The 19,120-nt window shown below is 28.6% G+C and overlaps 4 protein-coding genes and 1 non-coding gene across 7 annotated transcripts; 3 read left to right on the top strand and 2 right to left on the bottom strand.

The window, feature by feature from the left end:
• The first annotated feature begins 1,976 nt into the window (after positions 1–1,976).
• Positions 1,977–2,048, top strand: Trnap-agg (transfer RNA proline (anticodon AGG)). Its single transcript has one exon. It is a non-coding gene; the product is annotated as a tRNA-Pro (tRNA).
• Positions 2,049–5,036: 2,988 nt separating this feature from the next.
• On the top strand, positions 5,037–8,356 carry LOC130678137 (CD2-associated protein-like). 2 transcript variants are annotated; one of them, XM_057485126.1, is made up of 7 exons: positions 5,037–5,177; positions 5,433–5,665; positions 5,740–6,255; positions 6,334–6,909; positions 7,008–7,109; positions 7,174–7,455; positions 7,527–8,356. In XM_057485126.1, the coding sequence occupies exons 2-7, from the start codon at positions 5,507–5,509 to the stop codon at positions 7,638–7,640; spliced, it is 1,749 nt and encodes a 582-aa protein (XP_057341109.1). In that variant the 5' UTR covers positions 5,037–5,177; positions 5,433–5,506; the 3' UTR covers positions 7,641–8,356. The 2 variants fall into 2 exon arrangements, with proteins under 2 accessions (XP_057341109.1, XP_057341108.1); XM_057485125.1 differs by having other exon boundaries at positions 6,334–6,918.
• A 1,207-nt stretch (positions 8,357–9,563) lies between these two features.
• On the bottom strand, positions 9,564–11,520 carry LOC130678140 (uncharacterized). Its single transcript, XM_057485129.1, has 3 exons — positions 11,073–11,520; positions 10,784–11,014; positions 9,564–9,963 (listed from the first exon to the last, which is right to left on the bottom strand). The coding sequence occupies exons 1-3, from the start codon at positions 11,446–11,448 to the stop codon at positions 9,767–9,769; spliced, it is 804 nt and encodes a 267-aa protein (XP_057341112.1). The 5' UTR covers positions 11,449–11,520; the 3' UTR covers positions 9,564–9,766.
• Positions 11,521–11,672: 152 nt separating this feature from the next.
• On the bottom strand, positions 11,673–13,000 carry LOC130678142 (adenylate kinase isoenzyme 1). The gene is made up of 5 exons (XM_057485131.1): positions 12,843–13,000; positions 12,349–12,692; positions 12,158–12,283; positions 11,909–12,094; positions 11,673–11,824 (listed from the first exon to the last, which is right to left on the bottom strand). The coding sequence occupies exons 2-5, from the start codon at positions 12,532–12,534 to the stop codon at positions 11,753–11,755; spliced, it is 570 nt and encodes a 189-aa protein (XP_057341114.1). The 5' UTR covers positions 12,535–12,692; positions 12,843–13,000; the 3' UTR covers positions 11,673–11,752.
• Positions 13,001–16,060: 3,060 nt separating this feature from the next.
• LOC130678139 (T-complex protein 1 subunit eta) lies at positions 16,061–19,030 on the top strand. 2 transcript variants are annotated; one of them, XM_057485127.1, is made up of 4 exons: positions 16,061–16,220; positions 16,658–16,918; positions 17,429–18,231; positions 18,299–19,030. In XM_057485127.1, exons 1-4 carry the CDS (start codon positions 16,218–16,220, stop codon positions 18,855–18,857), a joined length of 1,626 nt encoding a protein of 541 aa, XP_057341110.1. In that variant the 5' UTR covers positions 16,061–16,217; the 3' UTR covers positions 18,858–19,030. The 2 variants fall into 2 exon arrangements, with proteins under 2 accessions (XP_057341110.1, XP_057341111.1); XM_057485128.1 differs by lacking the exon at positions 16,061–16,220 and adding an exon at positions 16,534–16,551.
• The last annotated feature ends 90 nt before the right edge of the window (positions 19,031–19,120 follow it).

Genomic DNA, 19,120 nt, shown 5'->3' with positions numbered 1-19,120 from the left:
AGTCGAGTTGGGCCTGTCAGTCCTTATTATCCTATGGTTGTTCAGCTGAACTTTATGTTTGCTGTTTAATTTGGTCTCGGAGATAAGACAGATGTCAATATTATGTTGATCTATAAACTTTTGTAAATCGTACCTTTTCTTTAGGGTGCATATTGAGTTCGCGTTAATTGCCGCTATCTTGAGTTTACTGTTGCTTGTAGAGTCCATTATTCTGCCATGTAAATGTCAGCCATAATTTGGTCGATTCTGATAGTATTATTGTTAATTTTTTTATTTAGTTGTTTTAGCTCAGTTAGTATCTCGTGCTTGAAAGAATTCAGTAAGTTCTCTATATTGGACATCTGGCCCTGAGTATTTTGTTGAGGTAATTGTTGTACGTTGTCAGTGTTGTTTTGGTACCCAAAATTTTCTGTTGTTGATAGCTTGTTTCTGTGTAGCGGCGGGAAATGCATATCCCTAGTCGTTCCTGCTTTATTTGCGTATGATGTCCCCGGGTTGACATAGTTGTTTATAGCCTCAGTCAAGTTCCTCTTCCTCCTGATGTTTTGTTGTTTCTCAGTTTTCCTGGCCTCCATTACTAATTTGAGGGCTGGACAGCCTCTGTAGTTGGCTGGGTGTCCAGTCTCATTGCAATTTATACATCTGAGAATACTTCTGTCTTGCGTTGTTTGAATTTTACAGTCTTTGGACTCATGCTCACCCGCGCATTTAACGCAGACTGGAGCTAGATGGGAGTTAGAGCTTGAGTGTCCAGTTTGCTGACATCTCTTACACATAAATATAGCTGGTTTTCTAAGTCTTTCCCATTTTATCGGTTGTGATAGCAGTCGTTTAATTCTTGTTAACACTGCCGTTTGAGTATCATGAGAAACTGACACTAAGAAGTGGAATAGGTGCTGTTTTGTTTTATCAAAAATGAGCTTGCTCACCTTTGTGATTTTGACATCATTTATTTTAAGTTCATCTAGTGCCGTCTTAACATCTTTCTCATCATATCCACCTCTGATGCCTTTAAGTACTATAGTTTTAATTTTTAATTGTCTAGGAGTGTACGTAAAAAATTTAGTATTACTTGTTTTTAGTGCCTCTATAATAGTGTTATATATCTCAATAGTACCTGGATAAATTCTAGTGAATTTATCGTCAAATTCCCGTATCAAGAAATTTTCAGGAGCAATGTTTTTAGATTTAAGGAAGTCAATTGTTGGTTTAATTCCAATAATTTGAACGAAGATTGGCGGTGCCCTTATCTTAGGTGTTGGTTTTGGTTTTGGAACTGTTTGATTGGTATTTGTTGGTAAAGGGTTTTTACCTTTAGGTTTCCTTCTCCTTCCGTTGTCGCTGGAGTATTCATCCGCTTCGTCGCTGTCCGAGAGTACTGCGAATTGGTTGGTAGTGTTTACCTTTGTACCATCAGTTGTTTTTGGTATCTTTGCTGGTTTTCTCGGTTTGACGAATTCTGTCTCGCCTTCTTTGGTGTCGCCATCTCTTGTCCCATTATCGGACTCGGAGGATGTGCGGCTTCTTGCGTGTTTTAGGTTGGGTTTTGCAATAGTTGCTTTTTTATTACTATTTAATATTTCTCTTGCGATCATACCTGCTTTTTTATTAGTATTAAATATTTTATTTTCCCAGATTTTCATTGAATAGGTGATATTACTCTGACTGGAGGTCCCTGCTGGGTTTTGTGACCGAATAACCTGGGCATGATGCCCGGCCTCTTTGTCATCCATGTGCTCTTGTTCCAGAACTATTTATTCGTTAATAACAAATAAAAAAATGAAACAAGCGCAATAAATATTGCAAAATGGATGCACTAAACTTTATTGTATCTACACAAACTTAATTTTGATTTTTTTCGCACAATGTTTTGCTTGGATTATAATAAATGGTATCACACTGTACACAGCGATCTATCACTCACCACGGACGAACCGAGACTGACTATCACTCACCACGGACGAACCAAGACTGAAGGCTCGTTGGTCTAGGGGTATGATTCTCGCTTAGGGTGCGAGAGGTCCCGGGTTCAAATCCCGGACGAGCCCTCTTTTTTTTTCTGTTCGTTTTGGTGTATACATCTAATTAAATGATAAAAATTTTTTTTATCAACAACGGACTGTCATATAACATTCAATTGATTTTATGTTCCAGTTCTTTGTCATAAAAAAAAATATATACAGGGTGATTCAAAATTAGTTTTACACCGGTGAGATTTAGATTAAGGGGATAATTCTGAGCATAAAGTTCCTGAACAATATTTCTTAATTTCGAATATTGTGGGAGTTATTAAATAGTCAAAGTGGCTAATCAGAATCGAGCTTTAGAAATAGAAAAAAATACAAAAGAATAAATAATAAGTTAGGCATAGAATTTAATTCAAATAGAAATCGTCATTTATTTTGAAACATTTGAATTGGCAACTAGCTCATATAACCATCCATATAAAATTTCGTCTAGAATTTTGTCTTGGTTTCAGTCTCAAATTATGTCTCGGTTTGAGACTTGAATTTTGTCTTGATTTTGGTCTAGGATTTGTCTCGGGTTCCGTCTTAATTTAAGTCTTGAATTTAGTTTCGATTTCAATTTACCGTTTGTCTTGAATTTTTTGTCTAAAATATTGTCTTGGTTTTAGTCTTGAGATTCGTCTTGGTTTGAGACTTGAATTTTGTCCAGGATTTTGTCTTGAATTTCGTCTTGAATTTGGTTTCTATTTCAATTTCACGTTTTTTTTTTAATTTTTTGTCTAAAATAATGTTTTAATTTTAGTCTTGGATTAAGTCTTGGTTTTAGTCTCAAATTTTTAACTTTCCGCTAAGAAAATTGAAAATTTTCAAAAATTCGGGAAGTTATTGGTTTCGGACCGATTTGCAAAAACCGAATTTCTATCAGATTTTGACGTTGTGAGGTTCTAGGAAGCTATCCTGACTAATTTCACGATGATGTCCGAGTGTATGTATGTGTGTACGGACGTACGTACGTACGTATGCACGTATGTATGTAAATATTCATAACTCTTGAACGGATGAACCGATTTTGATCTTTGAGAAGTCATTCGACGCGGCTTGTTAATATCTTGAAGGTGTAAAAATTTGAGCTTAATCGGTAGGGTGCGTTCGGAGATATTTCAAAAATAAAATTTTTTCAAAAATATTTTATTTTGATAACTTTTAATTTGCTCGATGGATTGATTCCAAAATCTAATCAGCTCTAAAACTTTATAAGCCGCGTCGAATGCCACCTCAACTATCAAAATCGGTTACTTCGTTCAAGAGAAACCGTTGACGAAAGAATTCAAAAAAAATTTTTGTTTTGTTTTTTTTTGAAATTTCTAAAAAACGACTAGATAAATCAATTTCAAAATTTGCCTTCGGCTCGGGTGACAAACATGCAAGTTGAGATGACTAACTTTCTTCGCGTGGTGCACATACTTTTTTTTATCATACCAGGACCGTAAGTTCGTTGATGTAAAGAAATATCAGAAAATGTATGGTTATAATAAAGACAAAAAAAAAAATTATGATTTTAATTTTTTTTTTGCCCCGGTTAAAAATAATTTCAATAAGTTTGCGCATATGTCAATTTTTTTCCTTTATAATAAAATAATAAATACGTGTGGATGTTGCCTGATAACAATCTATAACAATTTTGACATTTATTATTTAGCTTGAGAATTTTTAGAATTTCAAAAAATTAATCATAATTTGAAAAAAAATAAATTAAATAAAAATAAATAATAAAATGGCTCGATAAAATGTAATGACGGATGCAATAAAATCAATGATTTCAAGTAACGTTGTATAATTCCAAAAATGTAAAATTGATAATCTTACAATTAATAATTATTATTATGTTAAAAAAGACGAGAAAGAATAAGATTATCATGAACTTATTATCGTTGCCATTTTTTTATTTTTATCAATTCATTAAAGTAACTTAATGTCTATAGTGTTTTTTGATTACGTATTTTACTTATGTTATTGATTATATTTACTTTACTCTAATTAATTAATAAAAATTATAATTATACTTTTAGTTTTTCGATAAAATAAATAAAGCCTTTAAATGATTATGTTTCAATTTTTAACAGGTATTTTCATTTAAATTTTTAGTTATCAGACTTTTATTTCAATTACAGATAAATTAAAAATTATGTACATGATAGAAAGTGAGTAAGTCACCCTAATTTAATTTTCAAAATTATTTAACTGAATTGGTTGACATAGATCATTAATCAAAGTAACTTTTTCTATTAATTTATTTATAAATATACTTCACTATAAAAATATCATCATATTGAGGAGTTACAATACCATGAAATTTTAATATTACTTTGCATATGATATTGTAAACAAGTACGTAGCGGATTAGATTAGGTTAGGTTGAACGTGTCAATGAAGTTTGTCAGCCGGGAAAAAATACAACTTTTTTTTTATATTTAGCTGGGAATAAATGTAGCGATTATCTTCTTCTATAATTTTATCAGTCAGGCTAGAATGTACCACTTTCATCACGCAAAATAGGGACAGAATACGAACTTTCGGCATCGGTATGAAAAAAAACTTATTATTTATTCTTTTGTATTTTTTTCTATTTCTAAAGCTCATTCCTGATTGGCCACTTTGAATATTTAATAACTCCTACAATATTCAAAATTAAGAAATATTGTTCAGGAACTTTCTGCTCAGAATTATCTCCTTAATGTAAATTTCACCGGTGTAAAACTAATTTTGGATCACCCTGTATATCAATTTTCCTTTCAACTGGAAAATGATTTAAAGAAAAAAAAAAATAATAACAGAATATTTCCAATATTATATGATTGTTTATGAAAAAATAATGATAATGGAGCAGATAAATGATAGTAGTAGCAGCAGCAGCAGGTAGTGACGGTGTTGTGTGTTACCCAGATTGCATTGCCGTGCCAAATGGTTCTCTCCTGAACTCCTGATCATAAAATTGAACATATTCAATATGGCAACTCTGTGACACATTACTACACTGGTATAGGCAGCTATAAGTATATATCTTTACCTCTACACCTTTTTACTCATCGTAAGAGAGATTACTGCTGTCAAATTCGCTTGGGATACGCCTAAAACACTTGTCGATTAAATAAATATATATATACATATATTTGTTTATTTATATCGCTCAATTATTAAACTACTTAAATTGTAAGTTACTTTTAAATAATATATATCTAACTCTTTCATATGATAAATCGTCATTGAAAAAATATAATAATAATAATTATTTAAATATAATAGATGATAGTATACCAACTTAAATATTTTCAATTCCCATATTCACATCATGCTATACTTGTATTTATTATTATCTGTGCTAATAAACTAATTAAATTAAATATTTTTTTTTAAGTTCAGGTATAAAATAGAAAAAAAAATTAATCAATGTGTTTTTGTTTAAAGATTTAATGAAGAATTAAATATAAAATTGGTGGAGTCGAAGTGGGTTGCTATAAAGATAGAGGAATCAATAAATAATGGAAGCCCTAGTTGAGTTTAATTATGTAGCACAAGAACCTGATGAATTGACAATAAGAAAAGGGGACATTATTAAAGATGTTAAAGTTATGTCTGGTGGATGGTGGGAAGGGACATTGAGAGATAAACGTGGTATGTTTCCTGATAATTTTGTCAAGGTAAGTTAATTATTATTGTTGTTATTATTATTATTATTATAAGATAAATCTTATAATATTTATTATTTGTCCAGGTGTTGGAGACAAGTGCAAGTGCAAGTGCTGTGAAAAATGAACAAGTTAGTGTTGAAATTAAAAAGGAAACAGTGACACTTCGTAATGGATCTGTTGTTAATAATACCATGAGTAGTAATAGTAGTTGTAGTAGTAGTAGTAATAGTAATAATAATAACAATAGTATAAATCATAATCATAGTAATAATAATGGTAGTAGCAATAGTATGAATAGTTCGACGAGTAAATGGTGCAAAGTACTTTTTAGTTATGATCCATGTAATGAAGATGAATTGACATTAATACCAAATGACATGGTTGAATATTTGGGTCAAGTTGAGGAAGGCTGGTGGACTGGACGATTGCGTGGTCGGGTTGGAGTATTTCCATCAAATTTTGTTTCACCCCCAGCTACTGCTGATGATACTAAAGAATTGTGTCGAGTATTATTTTCTTATGAGGCAGCTAATGAAGATGAATTAACGCTTACAGAAGGCGAAATTGTAACTTTAATTTCACGTGACGCACCTGATAAAGTATTTATCACTTTAATTAATATATATAAATATTTCCCTTTTTTTTTATTATTATTATTTTTATTTTTTTTATTATAGGGCTGGTGGAAAGGTGAATTACGCGGTAAAATAGGTTTATTTCCAGATAACTTTGTTCAAGTATTACCGGCAAAAGACTTACCCATACATCAAGATGATACTAATAAAGTGAGACCATTAGAATTAAATAGAGGTTTAAAAACAACGAGCACAAGTAGTTTGAAACAGTGGAATACTGGTAAAAAAGGTGAAAAAGCTTATGTACGAAAAAGTTTAGATACAAGAACAGCAAACACTGAAAAAAAAAGTGTTAGTCCAATATCACCGGTACTTGTTGGTGGTGGTTCCTCTTCATCAGTATCTTTAGCTTCTTCTGATAAAAATTTACCTGATAAAAAAGTTATTAATTCATCCTCATCACCAATTTCCTCTGGTATCAAACGACTAATTAAGTGTGAAGATCTAACCACTGGTAGCTCAATATTACCGCTGGACGCTGCTGATAGTAGTGAAGGAATTGATGAGGAATTGGATGGAATTGAAAGAGAAGAAGATACTCCACTGCTACATCTTACTGCGTCTCGAGTTAAAGCTCCACGACGACGTTTGCCTTCCAGTTATCATTACACTCGTCAAGTCAGCACTGTAATTATTATTACTATGATGATAATTATTATTAATATTTGTTTTTATAATAATACTATTTCATTATTATTTGTTATTTAAAAAAATAGGAAAATACAGTAACTAATGGAACAGTTGATACTGTAGATCAGTCGAGAAATGATGACAATGAATATGGAGCTGGAAAAAATCGACAACCAATTGCACCATGGGTATGTAATTTGTATATAATTATTTATATTTCGCTATATAAAGATTTTTTTTAAATAATTGTAGATAGAGGAATTGAAGTTAAATCAAATGGAAAAAAAGAAAATATCGTCGACAGACAAAGTTGATGTAAAAAAAGAAAAAAATAGCGTGAATGAATCACCGATTCATAGTATTTCTGACAGTATGGATCAATTACAAGATAATCAAGACTTACAGAGACTTAAAGATAAAGATAATTCATCGTATCAACGAACTAACTCACATCTACCCTGTCCAGTATCGCCGACAACTTCTGGAACACCTGCTTACGTTCCTTATCGACTTTACAGCCAATTGCTTGATCGAGTAAGTTATTAAATATGAATTTCATTATACAATTATTAATATAAATATTATTTTTTTTTTTTCATAACTAGGTTGCTACACTTGAAGAAAGACAAATAGTCTTACATCGAATGGTAATTCAATTGTCTGAACAAGTAGGCCCACTGTTAACTAATTCACCTTCAGTAACTGGTAACAAGTCTTAATCGATTCCTACTTTTTTTTTATCGTTAATTTTAATATTTTTTTTTATTTTTTAATAAGTATTTAATACCATACATGCTACCAATTTATTTTTTTTCTATAAATTTATTCCTTGACTGTCGATAAATGAAACATATTTAATATACATACCAGACTATAATATATATATACATTTTCGTTTGGAACGAACATATTTTTTTTTTCATTCCTCATTGAAAATCGTATTCTACCTGTCAAAATAAAAATTCAGTCCAATTTTGAACCCTTCATATCAATATTAAAAACTGGAACTTGTTTAAGTTTTTGCATGCTAAGGGCATGTAAATCTAAATTTTTTATCTTTATTGAATAAAACTCCGAACCAATAAGATACGATAAAGTTATATTTAAAGAGAACTGTATGCTTTTTGAAAAAGCCTGTATCTGCTTAGCGGTTACTTCAACTACAGTCCGTGTGTAAGCGTTGAAAGTCTAATTTCCTATGAAATTGGTGGTTTTTTGTTATTAACTTGTAAATAGTACTTTAGAAAAAAAAAGTAGACAGCATTTTTTGTAAGAAATTTAGTCTTCTATAAAAAAGTTTTTATAAGTCGAATCTCTAAAATCAATATTTAAAGAGATACATGAACTTAGTCATTCAAATTAAAAATTTTAGCAAAATAAATTATATTTTTTTTTAGAGATTTGGTTTTATGAACTTTATCGTAGAAGGCTAAATTTCCTACAAAAATATTTTATAATTTTTTTTCTCTAAAGTCAACTATTTAGAAGAGCAAAAAACCACCAATTTCATTAAAAATTAGACTTTCAAGTCTTTCGCGCGGATTGTTGTTGAAGGCACCGCTAAGCAGATACAAACTTTTTCAAAAAGCATACAGTTTAGTCTCTTTAAATAAAACTTTATCGTATCTTATTGGTTCGGAGTTTTATTCAATAAAGAGAAAAAATTTAGATTTACATGCAAAAACTTCAACAAGTTCCACTTTTTAATATTGATATGAAGGGCTTAAAATTGTACTGAATTTTTCTTTTAACATGTAGAACAAGATTTTTTACTATATATATCTATATATTTATAAATAATAGTTAAGTTGTTATTTATTAATTGTGTACAACGAGTTGGCAATTACTTTATCACTTTTGTGATACAGCATTTTTAATAATTTTATTAATGATTGATTTTAAAAATAACAGCGTCTTGAAGTTAATACGAGTTTTTAATTAATTATTTTGCATTTATTAGTCAGTGTGTTAATCATTATCACACTCCGTCCATTAAATTTTCACAGTTATATTGTTCTTCCCAATAGTTTACAAACTAGAATTTCTCTTAATAAAAGAAACGATTTAAAACGATTAGAAAAAAAACATTTTTAATACTTTTTAATGCTTTTGAATACTTTAAATAATTTTGAATCGCCCTTCTTATGGGCATTTAACATTGCAAGTCGTTTCTCTTAGTCAGGGATTATTAATTTAAAAATTTTTTTTTTAACACCGTGCCAATATATAACTGATGCAATTTAAAATACTTCAAGACTTGATTACATTTATTTTATTTTATATTATTGGTGCTATTTTTTTTTTAAACGCCCAGTAATTTTTTTTTTTTATAATTTACGAAAAAACAATAATCACAATAATACATTCCTATTAAATAATTTGCATACCGTGATAGTTGTTTTATCTTTTTGTACTTTTATAATAATAATGATAATAATAAAAATCGCTGGCTCGGATTTTTTTCACTTTATAGAGAATAAATATTTAAATTATTTACATTAAAAAGGCTATTGTGCAGCACACAAAATTTATTAAATATATTAGTATTTGATATTTAATATTAAATATACATAATATAATTACATTAATTAATAAGAAATCATATTATCGCGTACTTAAAATAATTAAATTTAAATTTAAAATAATCTAGTAACTGTATGTACATATAATAATAATATATATTCTTTATTCTTTATGATTATTGTGAAATATATAAAAATATATTATTTTATTGACATAAAAGAAAAAAAGAAATGTGTAATAAAAAAAGAAATTAAATAAAATAAAAATTTCAACACCACGTAATAAAATTATATTTATCTCGAAACAATAATCGTGTAATTATTTAATCATTTTTAATAATTCTTACTCTAGGTAATACTTCACAAATAAAAGGTAACGGTTGAGAGCAAGATAAAACTCTCCATGCAGGTGTTTTATCGCTTATCAATGATTTAGTGAGGATTAAACCGACACATCCACGTGAACCAGATGGTTCGCCTTTATTCCAACCACGATAATCGAAGCAATTTAATGGCTCATCTATTTTTAAAAAATATAAATATTATCATTTAACTGTTACTATCATTATTATTATTTTGAGGGGGAAAAGAGTCTGACATAAAAAAAAGAGAATATTTTTGGGATTTGTGTTCAGAGTACCTTCTTTATTAAAATTCTTAAAATTTGTGACATTATTAAGCATCATTTCAAGAATATTCTGCTAAATTTTCATAAACAAATATTTAAAAACAAGCCAGTGGTCGTTGGGAGAACTGAGTCATCTAAAAAAAAAGTCTTTATGTCGTAGGCAGGATAACTCATGATTGCTTCATCTGAAATAAAAAAACCAAAAAGATTTCTTCAGTACATAATTTTGTCTTAGATTTGAACGAAGGATTGTTTTTTTTTAATAACTACTTATTTTTCAATTAAACAAAAGGAAGAATTTTTGGCAAAAATCAGAGTTTTTTTATTGCACCTTTATCAAAAATTCAAAAAAGGATATTTTGTTTATTCCTTCGTTCAAATTCAAGATAAATTTATGTACTAAAAAAATCTTTTTGGTTTTTTGATTTCAAACTATGCAGCCCTGAGTTATCCAGCCTACGGCATGGAGATTATGTTTTTTTAAGTGATTCGGTTCTCTCCACTACCACTGGCTCATTTCTCAATATTTTTTTACAAAAATTTAGCAAAATATTGTTGGAATATTGCTTTAAAATGTTTGAAATTTTAAAGATGTTAACAAAGAAGATACTATGAAAAAAGAATCACATAAATATGCTCTTTTTTTGCATCTCAGACCAGTTTCCTCCCTTAACTGTTACTATTATTATTATTATTTTTACTATTATTATACCAAATTCATTCTTCCAAAGATGTTCTTTACTGCTTCGACGATTACTGAGTCCAACAAATACCGGTGTGTCATTATTACTGATAAATTTAGCTAAACCTTGAGTTCTTTCTTCACTAACAATATGTGCCAATTTTCCATTTATGTCTTCACAACTTTTCTGTGCTTCCCTATAACTTTTTGATTCTTCTGAGATAACAAATACACCCACTCTTGGCAAACATCTTACTCTTTCTATAATTTTATTTGTTAATAATTATTACTTAAATTAATTATTAAAGTATTTAATTACCAGGTAATAATTTACGTGGATACATGCTGTAATAAAAAAATTTATTATCAGATACGAGTGAATCAAAAGAATTTATTTCAGGACACTCCAGCAATTGACAATTAAATTTATGATTATCGTGATGATAATAATTAAAGGCCATTGCTTTGCGTATTATCGCAAATTCTTGGCATTGTTTTAATGTAGTAGCATTTAACATTAATAATATTGATTTCATTGAGCGTGAATATTTTTTTATTAATTTATATTTAGGTACAATATCATTACTATAGTTATTTACGTTGAAGCATCTATTAGCTTCAACTATCAATAAATAAAATAAATAAATATATATTATTATTACTTTAAGTATTTTAAATTTAATTCGTGGTAACATTTTTTTATTATTACTTTTATATCACCGATAAAGATCACAGTAGTTCTATCGAAAAATGGATTTCAAACAATTCATAACATTATTTATATATCTTCTTTTTGATTTTATACAACAGGAAATGTCATTAAATAATTGTGGGTGATAATATTTATTATTATTATCTACTAGTTGTACCATAATTTAGTTATCCTTGAATTTAATTTACATAATAAGCGTAAAGTGTATGTGCCATTATTATTATTTTTTATTTTTTAACCAAGGTCTTACTCCATAGATTGAAATTTATTCATCATTAATTCGATGTTTAACTGAATAAAGGCTCTAGAGCTTTGGAGGCTTCATTAAAAATACTATCAATAGTACCTTCGGCATTTATCTATAAATACATGAAAATAATATTTACGAAACAGCAGCAATAAATTTAAAAATACAATAAATGTATATTTATACAAGTACTTACTCGTACGACTTTATCTTTGTAGTGTTCAACAATTTTATTGTTTTTTTCGTTAAAAATTTCAATTCTTTTAACAATTGTCTCTTCATTGTCATCAGCCCTTCCAGAAACAGCAGCACGCCCAAGTAATCTAGCTTTCATAGTATCATTTTTAACATCAAAAAATAATATTAAATCTACTGGACATACCTGCATTACGTAATAAATACATAAATAATTATATATATGTAATAATTGAAATAATCTACGTACGTCTTTTTCAAATTGAAGACCTTGTTCCAACTCACGAGGATATCCATCAATCAAAAATCCTGTTTTAGTACTTCCGTCTTGACGTGCTTTGTCCATTCGTTCTTTGATCAATGATAACACGACATCCTAATTTAAATAAGTAAATAAATATTGGTAATGTAAATTAAATTAAATAAATGAAATATAATAACCGTAGGGACAAATAGTCCTTTGGACATGAGTTCTTGAAGTGATGCACCTCGAGAACTTCCACTTGCAACCTCTTCACGTAATAAATCTCCACTACTTAAATGTAATAATCCATATTTGTCTATTATTTTACTGCATTGAGTTCCTTTTCCACAACCTGGTCCACCAATTACCCAAATAGTCTTCATTATTTATAATTCTTTGTTTTAAATTACAGGCGTACTGTGTAGAGATAATTATCAATTGAACCAACTGATGAGATTATGAGTAAAAACACTTTGAGACTGATGATAGTAAGGCTGAAGATGTGAACATTGGCCAACTGCCCATTTGTTTTTACCTTGAGCTATAGATAAATTGTCTTGTATTTTATTTTTATAACATTTAAATAATTTTAATAACAGAGTATTTAAAAAAAAAAATTTAATTATTCAAGTGAAATAAAATTTGTTTTAAAAACAATAATTTATTTATTTTAAAATTTATTTAAAATTACCTGATTATAATTTTAATTTCTGGATTTAAAATTATTATAAAAGCTGTGACAGGTGATAAATTATTACAATTCAACACTTTAGGCTGCTTTGATTTTTTTTTTACAATATACACATATACAAATGATCGATTAAATAAGACCACGTGTGCTACCTCCCACCACGCCCTAGTATTTCCTACATGTGACATAAAAATGAGCTTTGATTATTTTTTCCTGAACTACTAAATAATTTTTAGTAGATTTCATAGAAATCTATCTTTTGCATTTGTTCTCATGGTGGAATTTTCAAAGAATTTTGCCACAATCTATCAGAATTTATCAAATAGTTTTTAAAAACACCATTGTTTCAAAAGTTTACAGATGTATATACATATATATTTATGTAATATAATGTGCCTTGTTGCGATGATAGTGGCTAGAATTTTAAACGGATCTTAATGAAACCTGGCAGACTTATTCTATGAACGATTATCACAATTGAGTTCAAAGATGAGCAAAATCGGCCAACTAGTTTAGATAGATAGAAATGGTGGATATTTGAAATTCTAAAAATAATGAAAAATATTACTTTTTTGGCTCTTTCGTGAATGACTTATTAACAGACATATTTATCCTTATCATGTAAAAAGAACTTAATAACTGATAGAATAAGCTATATTTTACTTTTTTTATATTTTGTTTTACGATAATTTTTCCAATTTTAATAACGGTTCAAAGTTACATGATTGAATCCTGTGTTATGGTAAAAATATCATTATTGATTATATCTTTGAAAGTTTTCGACGAATGATTATAAAATTTTGCATACTTATTTTTCAGAAAATTATCTTGATCAAGTTTAAAAATTTTACAGATCGGTTGAGCATTTGGGAAATGGTCGCAATTTAAAATTTTCAAATTAATGAAAAATGTTGCTTCTGTGGTTTTTTTTTCTGATATATTTTTAACAGAAACTTTTGTCTTTATTATGTATAAAGAACGTCAAAGCTGAGAAAATAAGATATATTTTCCTTTTTTTACTTTATGTTTTAGGATAATTTTTCGAATTTCAACAAAGTTTTAATGTCACGTGATTGACGTTTGTGTTATGTTTAAAATTCCACTGTTCTATCTTTGGCGGTTCTCGACCTCGAAATTCATCAAAAATGTAAAAAAAAAATTTATTTTCAATTAAATTTTATCTTAAAACTTCAAAATAAAGAAATAATGAGAAATCTACTTTCATTTCGGATGTCGAATAGACTTTTTATGTTTTAGTTCATTAAAGTTAAGCGAGTAACAATAAATTTTGTTTATAAATTTGTTCATATGTGTGAAATTAAGGCAATAATTGTTAAATTTTATAATTAAAAATGAATTATTATTATTAAAAAATAATTAAAATTGTTCGATAGAAAAAAAAAAAAAATGAACAAATATATACATGAACTTCTATTTTTTTTTTGCAATTTTGATACATTAATGTTCCATTGGCACACGTTATATCAGAGCTTAGTGGCAATTCAATGAGAATGACAACTCGACGGGAAAACTGTCAACACGGAGTTTATTTTGCAAATAATAAATGCCATAGCTATTACATTATGTATTCGCATACTTACAAACTAATAACTAAATTAAAAATAACATTGATAATATTGGTTTTTCGAATATTATTGACTGCAGATAAAATTTATTAAATATGAGGATTTTCTACCAAGAAACAAAATGAAAAATATAATCCCAGCAAAAAAAATTCAATTCATAATTCGTAATAAGTTATAATTTTGATGAATGGTTTTATTTTATTTTAGGATAACACGAGAGATACCCTAAAATATAATAAAATTTAAAAATCTTTCTAAGCTTTTTGAAAATTTTCATCAGTTACCCTGATACAAAAGTACCGATTTTGATAGTTTTTGAAAACAACCGAAAATTAGTGTTTAATTACTTATCTAAAAAATAATCGTTGAAACAAAAATAATTTTTATTGCATATATATATCACTTATGGATTTGTATATCTATATTTTATTTACTAAATTTTATTAAATATAGATATAACAATACATGGAGTGATCGGGTATTAGGTCTTTTACCTTATAGAAATTTTATACAACAAATTTTTAGAAATAATATAAACTCGGTTTAAATAAAAATCCAATATCCGAGATACCAAAATAATTTGCTTCGGTTGTTTCCGGCATATAAATCGGCTCGTACACTGAAAATACTTTAACGAGCTTATTGGATATATTTGTTAGAAAATTATTAACAAATAATAACGTTTTCAGGTAGTAATTATTATAAAAGTCATTATCAGTATTAATAGTAATAATAAATATTAATATTTACTTTTAGAATGTCTTTCTTTTACAGCTTTTATTAATTTGAATACTTTTGATTTGTTATCAATTATTCATTTGTTAATAAAATGATTATTATCATTGTTATTATTATTATTATTATTATTGTTATTATTATTGACCCTGATTAAAAGAAACGATTCGAAACGATTTACAATGTTAAATGTCCATAAGAAGGGCGATTCAAAAGCATTAAAAAGTATTTAAAATATTTTTTTTTCTAATCGTTTAAATTGTTTCTTTTATTAAGGGGAGTTATACAACATACAAAAATAAATTTAAATATAATTTATAATGTTTAAAAATTGTATACCCATGGGTGCATTCCAGAATGTGAACGGCTGTTTCACCTAAACGATTATAAATATGGAGTAAACTTCCGATAAGTACTTGCAGAAATCGATAGAGCATGGAGCTGAAATTTTCTGAAAAAAGATACTTATGAAATGTCCCTCCTTTAAGTGTGGATGGTACTAACTGAATTTTCGAATTTTACTTTTCTAATTACGTCTTAAATAGTTGTCATTCGATTGATTAAAATCTTCCGAAAAAATTTTTCTTACACATAAAAAAATTACACATGAAAAATATAATTAAAAAATTCTGTTGGTACAGCCTAGCCTTAAAAAATGAGTGATTAGAACACATGCGTTGTTACATTACAGAAATGGGTACGTTATTTGAATACGTTGAGCGTGCGTTTTTTATTAAAAAATACGCATTCAAGAAAGCGGCTAATTTTCTCAAAAGAACGTATGAACATCGCACCCAACATAAACATCGGGTACGAGCAGTACGAGACAGCGTAACTCGTAGTGGGGATTAGAATGAAAGAGAAGGAGGTACTTATTGGACAGGTTCTTTTCAGCAGTTTACTATGGGTACTTGAGATGATATTTTATGATATAGTTTGATACAATCGAAAAGTATACATTATACTATACCTATTTAGATATATTTGCCGTTTCAAAACTACAAGAATAATCTTTACTTATATTTTATAAATTTGTATTTATAATAAAAAAAAAATGGTACGTAATTTATAAATAAATTATTTTAAATATTATTTAAATATATACATATAAATTTGTTTACATTTCAAGTGAATGTATAGAAATATTTTTTATAAACTAAATTTTAGTCACGTTTTCGACAAAAATGACAAACCGGTAGCATTTTTTAAAATAATATTATATTTATTAATTAAATAATGAATTTATCTATAAAAGTTAATAAACTCATTAAAATATTTAAATAAAAGTACTTCTTGATTTTCAGTAAATAATAAACTGCATGTGTAGTTGATGGATTAAAATTCTCCATTGCTATACTCATAACCTTATAAGGAAATTATTAATCATGGTGATGAATATATATATATATATACACATCAACTTATAATAAATAATTTTATAAATTTATAATTTAATTTATTTAATATTAATTAAATTTATTAAAAAATTTTTAGCAACCCCAAATAATATTATTGAAAGAAGGAACTGATGTCAGCCAGGGCAAGCCTCAGCTGGTATCAAACATAAATGCCTGTCAGCAGGTCGTTGATGCCGTAAGAACAACTCTTGGTCCACGTGGAATGGACAAGCTTATTGTTGATGCCAATGGTAAAGGGACGATTTCAAATGACGGTGCAACTATTCTTAAACTTTTGGACATAGTTCACCCAGCAGCTAAAACTCTTGTTGACATTGCAAAGTCTCAAGATGCTGAGGTATTATCACTGTCATTATTATTATTTTTTCATTTAAAATATATATTATTTCCGTTATTTGTCAACAAATTTTGTTTAAAGTCATGATTAATTTGTTTATTAATAATGGAAAAAATTAATTAGTGAACATATAGACTGGCAATTTAATTTAGATAATAAATTGTCTCATTGGTGTTCATACAATATTTAACTCTAATTGGTTGAACATGGGTTGTTTGTGTCCAAATATTCTACTGTAAACAGGCTAGATACCTCCAAATTTTGATGAAAATATTTATTGAAAAAGGGATTTTCGGACTGGCAACAACTTTGTCGCATAGTGAGGTCCAAAGAAGATCTACAAATTTATTCAGATTTTTCCTTATAGAATAACATAGTTAAATAAACAGTGGCCGCTAATGACCCATGTTCAACGTTTACGGGTGCTGAAAATAGCGACACCGGATTAGGGTTAAAAAAAACTTTTTTTTTTTTATCAACTGTAATTAAAAGTTTGTAATAAATTTATAGGTTGGTGATGGTACAACAAGTGTTGTATTGTTAGCTGGAGAATTTTTGAAACAAATAAAACCATTTGTTGAAGAAGGTGTTCATCCACGTATCATAATAAAATCTTTTAGAACTGGATTAAAGATATCTATTGACAGGATTCAAGAATTGAGTGTTAAAATTGAAAAATCAACAGCTGAAGAAAAACGTAGTTTGTTGGAAAAATGCGCAGCAACAGCTCTGAATTCAAAATTAATTCACCAGCAGAAAGATTTCTTTAGTAAAATGGTTGTTGACGCTGTTTTATTGCTCGATGAATTATTGCCACTCAATATGATTGGTATTAAAAAAGTATCTGGTGGTGCACTAGAAGATTCAGTTCTTGTATCTGGAGTTGCTTTTAAAAAAACATTTTCTTACGCTGGTTTTGAAATGCAGCCTAAAAAATACTCACCCTGTAAAATAGCGATGCTTAATATTGAATTGGAGTTGAAGGCAGAACGTGACAATGCTGAAATACGTGTAGACAATGTTGCCGAGTATCAGAGAATTGTGGATGCTGAGTGGCAAATTTTGTATGAAAAACTTGAAAAAATAGCCAAAAGCGGAGCTAATGTTGTTTTATCAAAGCTGCCTATTGGAGATGTTGCTACTCAATATTTTGCTGATCGTGATATGTTCTGTGCTGGGCGAGTACCCGATGAAGACCTTAAAAGAACCATGAAGGCTTGTGGTGGTGCTGTTATCACTACTGTAAATGATATCAACGACTCTGTACTTGGAAAATGTTCAACATTTGAAGAAAAACAAATTGGTGGTGAAAGGTAAATTATTAAGTTATTAAATAATTATATGTTCTATATAAATTAAATAATTATGTATTATTTATAGATTTAACATTTTTGCTGGTTGCCCAAAATCTAAAACTTGTACGTTTGTATTACGTGGAGGAGCTGAACAATTTTTAGAAGAAACCGAGCGATCTTTACATGATGCAATAATGATTGTCAGACGTATGATTAAAAATGACGCAGTTGTTGCTGGTGGTGGAGCTATTGAAATCGAATTATCGCGTACACTACGTGATCACTCACGCACAATTGCTGGTAAAGAGCAACTTTTAATTGGTGCAATTGCTCGTGCTCTTGAAGTTATACCACGACAGCTTTGCGACAATGCTGGATTTGATGCGACTAATATTTTAAACAAATTGCGCCAGAAACATCATCAAGGTAAATGCTGGTTCGGCGTTGACATTCTCAATGAAGATATTGCTGACAATATGGATGCCTGTGTCTGGGAACCAGCAGTTGTTAAAATAAATGCCCTTACAGCAGCCACTGAAGCTGCCTGTCTTATTTTGTCAGTCGATGAAACTATCAAGAACCCACGTAGTGGTGGAGATGCTCCTCAAATGCCCATGGGTCGTGGTATTGGTCGACCAATGTAATTTTACATCTCACTATTTTTCACATTTTCCCTTTTCCTCGTTCATAAAAAAAAAAAAAAAAATAAATAATATTAACATTTGCTTCAATCATTTATAGCAAATTAATTTTTATAATTAATACTGATTCATTTGTACTGGTTACTATTATAATAAATGCTAATCAAACATTTTAATTACAGTGTTCATTATTTATATTTTAAATAAAATTAATTACTACCAGGGCCGTCTCATTGAAATTGATGTCGCCCTATTTCTCTTCCTCA

Source organism: Microplitis mediator, chromosome 1, assembly GCF_029852145.1.
Source record: "Microplitis mediator isolate UGA2020A chromosome 1, iyMicMedi2.1, whole genome shotgun sequence".
Taxonomy (NCBI): Eukaryota; Metazoa; Arthropoda; class Insecta; order Hymenoptera; family Braconidae; genus Microplitis; species Microplitis mediator.
This window is presented reverse-complemented; position numbering and strand designations above follow the sequence as displayed.

Bases quoted from the DNA above. Each gene is read 5' to 3' on its own strand.
- LOC130678137 (XM_057485125.1), top strand. From the start codon at position 5,507: ATGGAAGCCCTAGTTGAGTTTAATTATGTAGCACAAGAACCTGATGAA. The intron at 7,110-7,173 runs GTATGTAATTTG...AAATAATTGTAG, and splicing joins GACAACCAATTGCACCATGG to ATAGAGGAATTGAAGTTAAA. The intron at 7,456-7,526 runs GTAAGTTATTAA...TTTCATAACTAG, and splicing joins ACAGCCAATTGCTTGATCGA to GTTGCTACACTTGAAGAAAG.
- LOC130678140 (XM_057485129.1), bottom strand. From the start codon at position 11,448: ATGTTACCACGAATTAAATTTAAAATACTTAAAGTAATAATAATATAT. The intron at 11,015-11,072 runs GTAATTAAATAC...ATAAAATTATAG, and splicing joins TCCACGTAAATTATTACCTG to AAAGAGTAAGATGTTTGCCA. The intron at 9,964-10,783 runs GTATAATAATAG...TTTTAAAAATAG, and splicing joins TCTTTGGAAGAATGAATTTG to ATGAGCCATTAAATTGCTTC.
- LOC130678142 (XM_057485131.1), bottom strand. From the start codon at position 12,534: ATGAAGACTATTTGGGTAATTGGTGGACCAGGTTGTGGAAAAGGAACT. The intron at 12,284-12,348 runs GTTATTATATTT...TATTTAAATTAG, and splicing joins AAGGACTATTTGTCCCTACG to GATGTCGTGTTATCATTGAT. The intron at 11,825-11,908 runs GTAAGTACTTGT...ATGTATTTATAG, and splicing joins ACAAAGATAAAGTCGTACGA to ATAAATGCCGAAGGTACTAT.
- LOC130678139 (XM_057485127.1), top strand. The intron at 16,919-17,428 runs GTATTATCACTG...ATAAATTTATAG, and splicing joins CAAAGTCTCAAGATGCTGAG to GTTGGTGATGGTACAACAAG. The intron at 18,232-18,298 runs GTAAATTATTAA...TATTATTTATAG, and splicing joins AAACAAATTGGTGGTGAAAG to ATTTAACATTTTTGCTGGTT.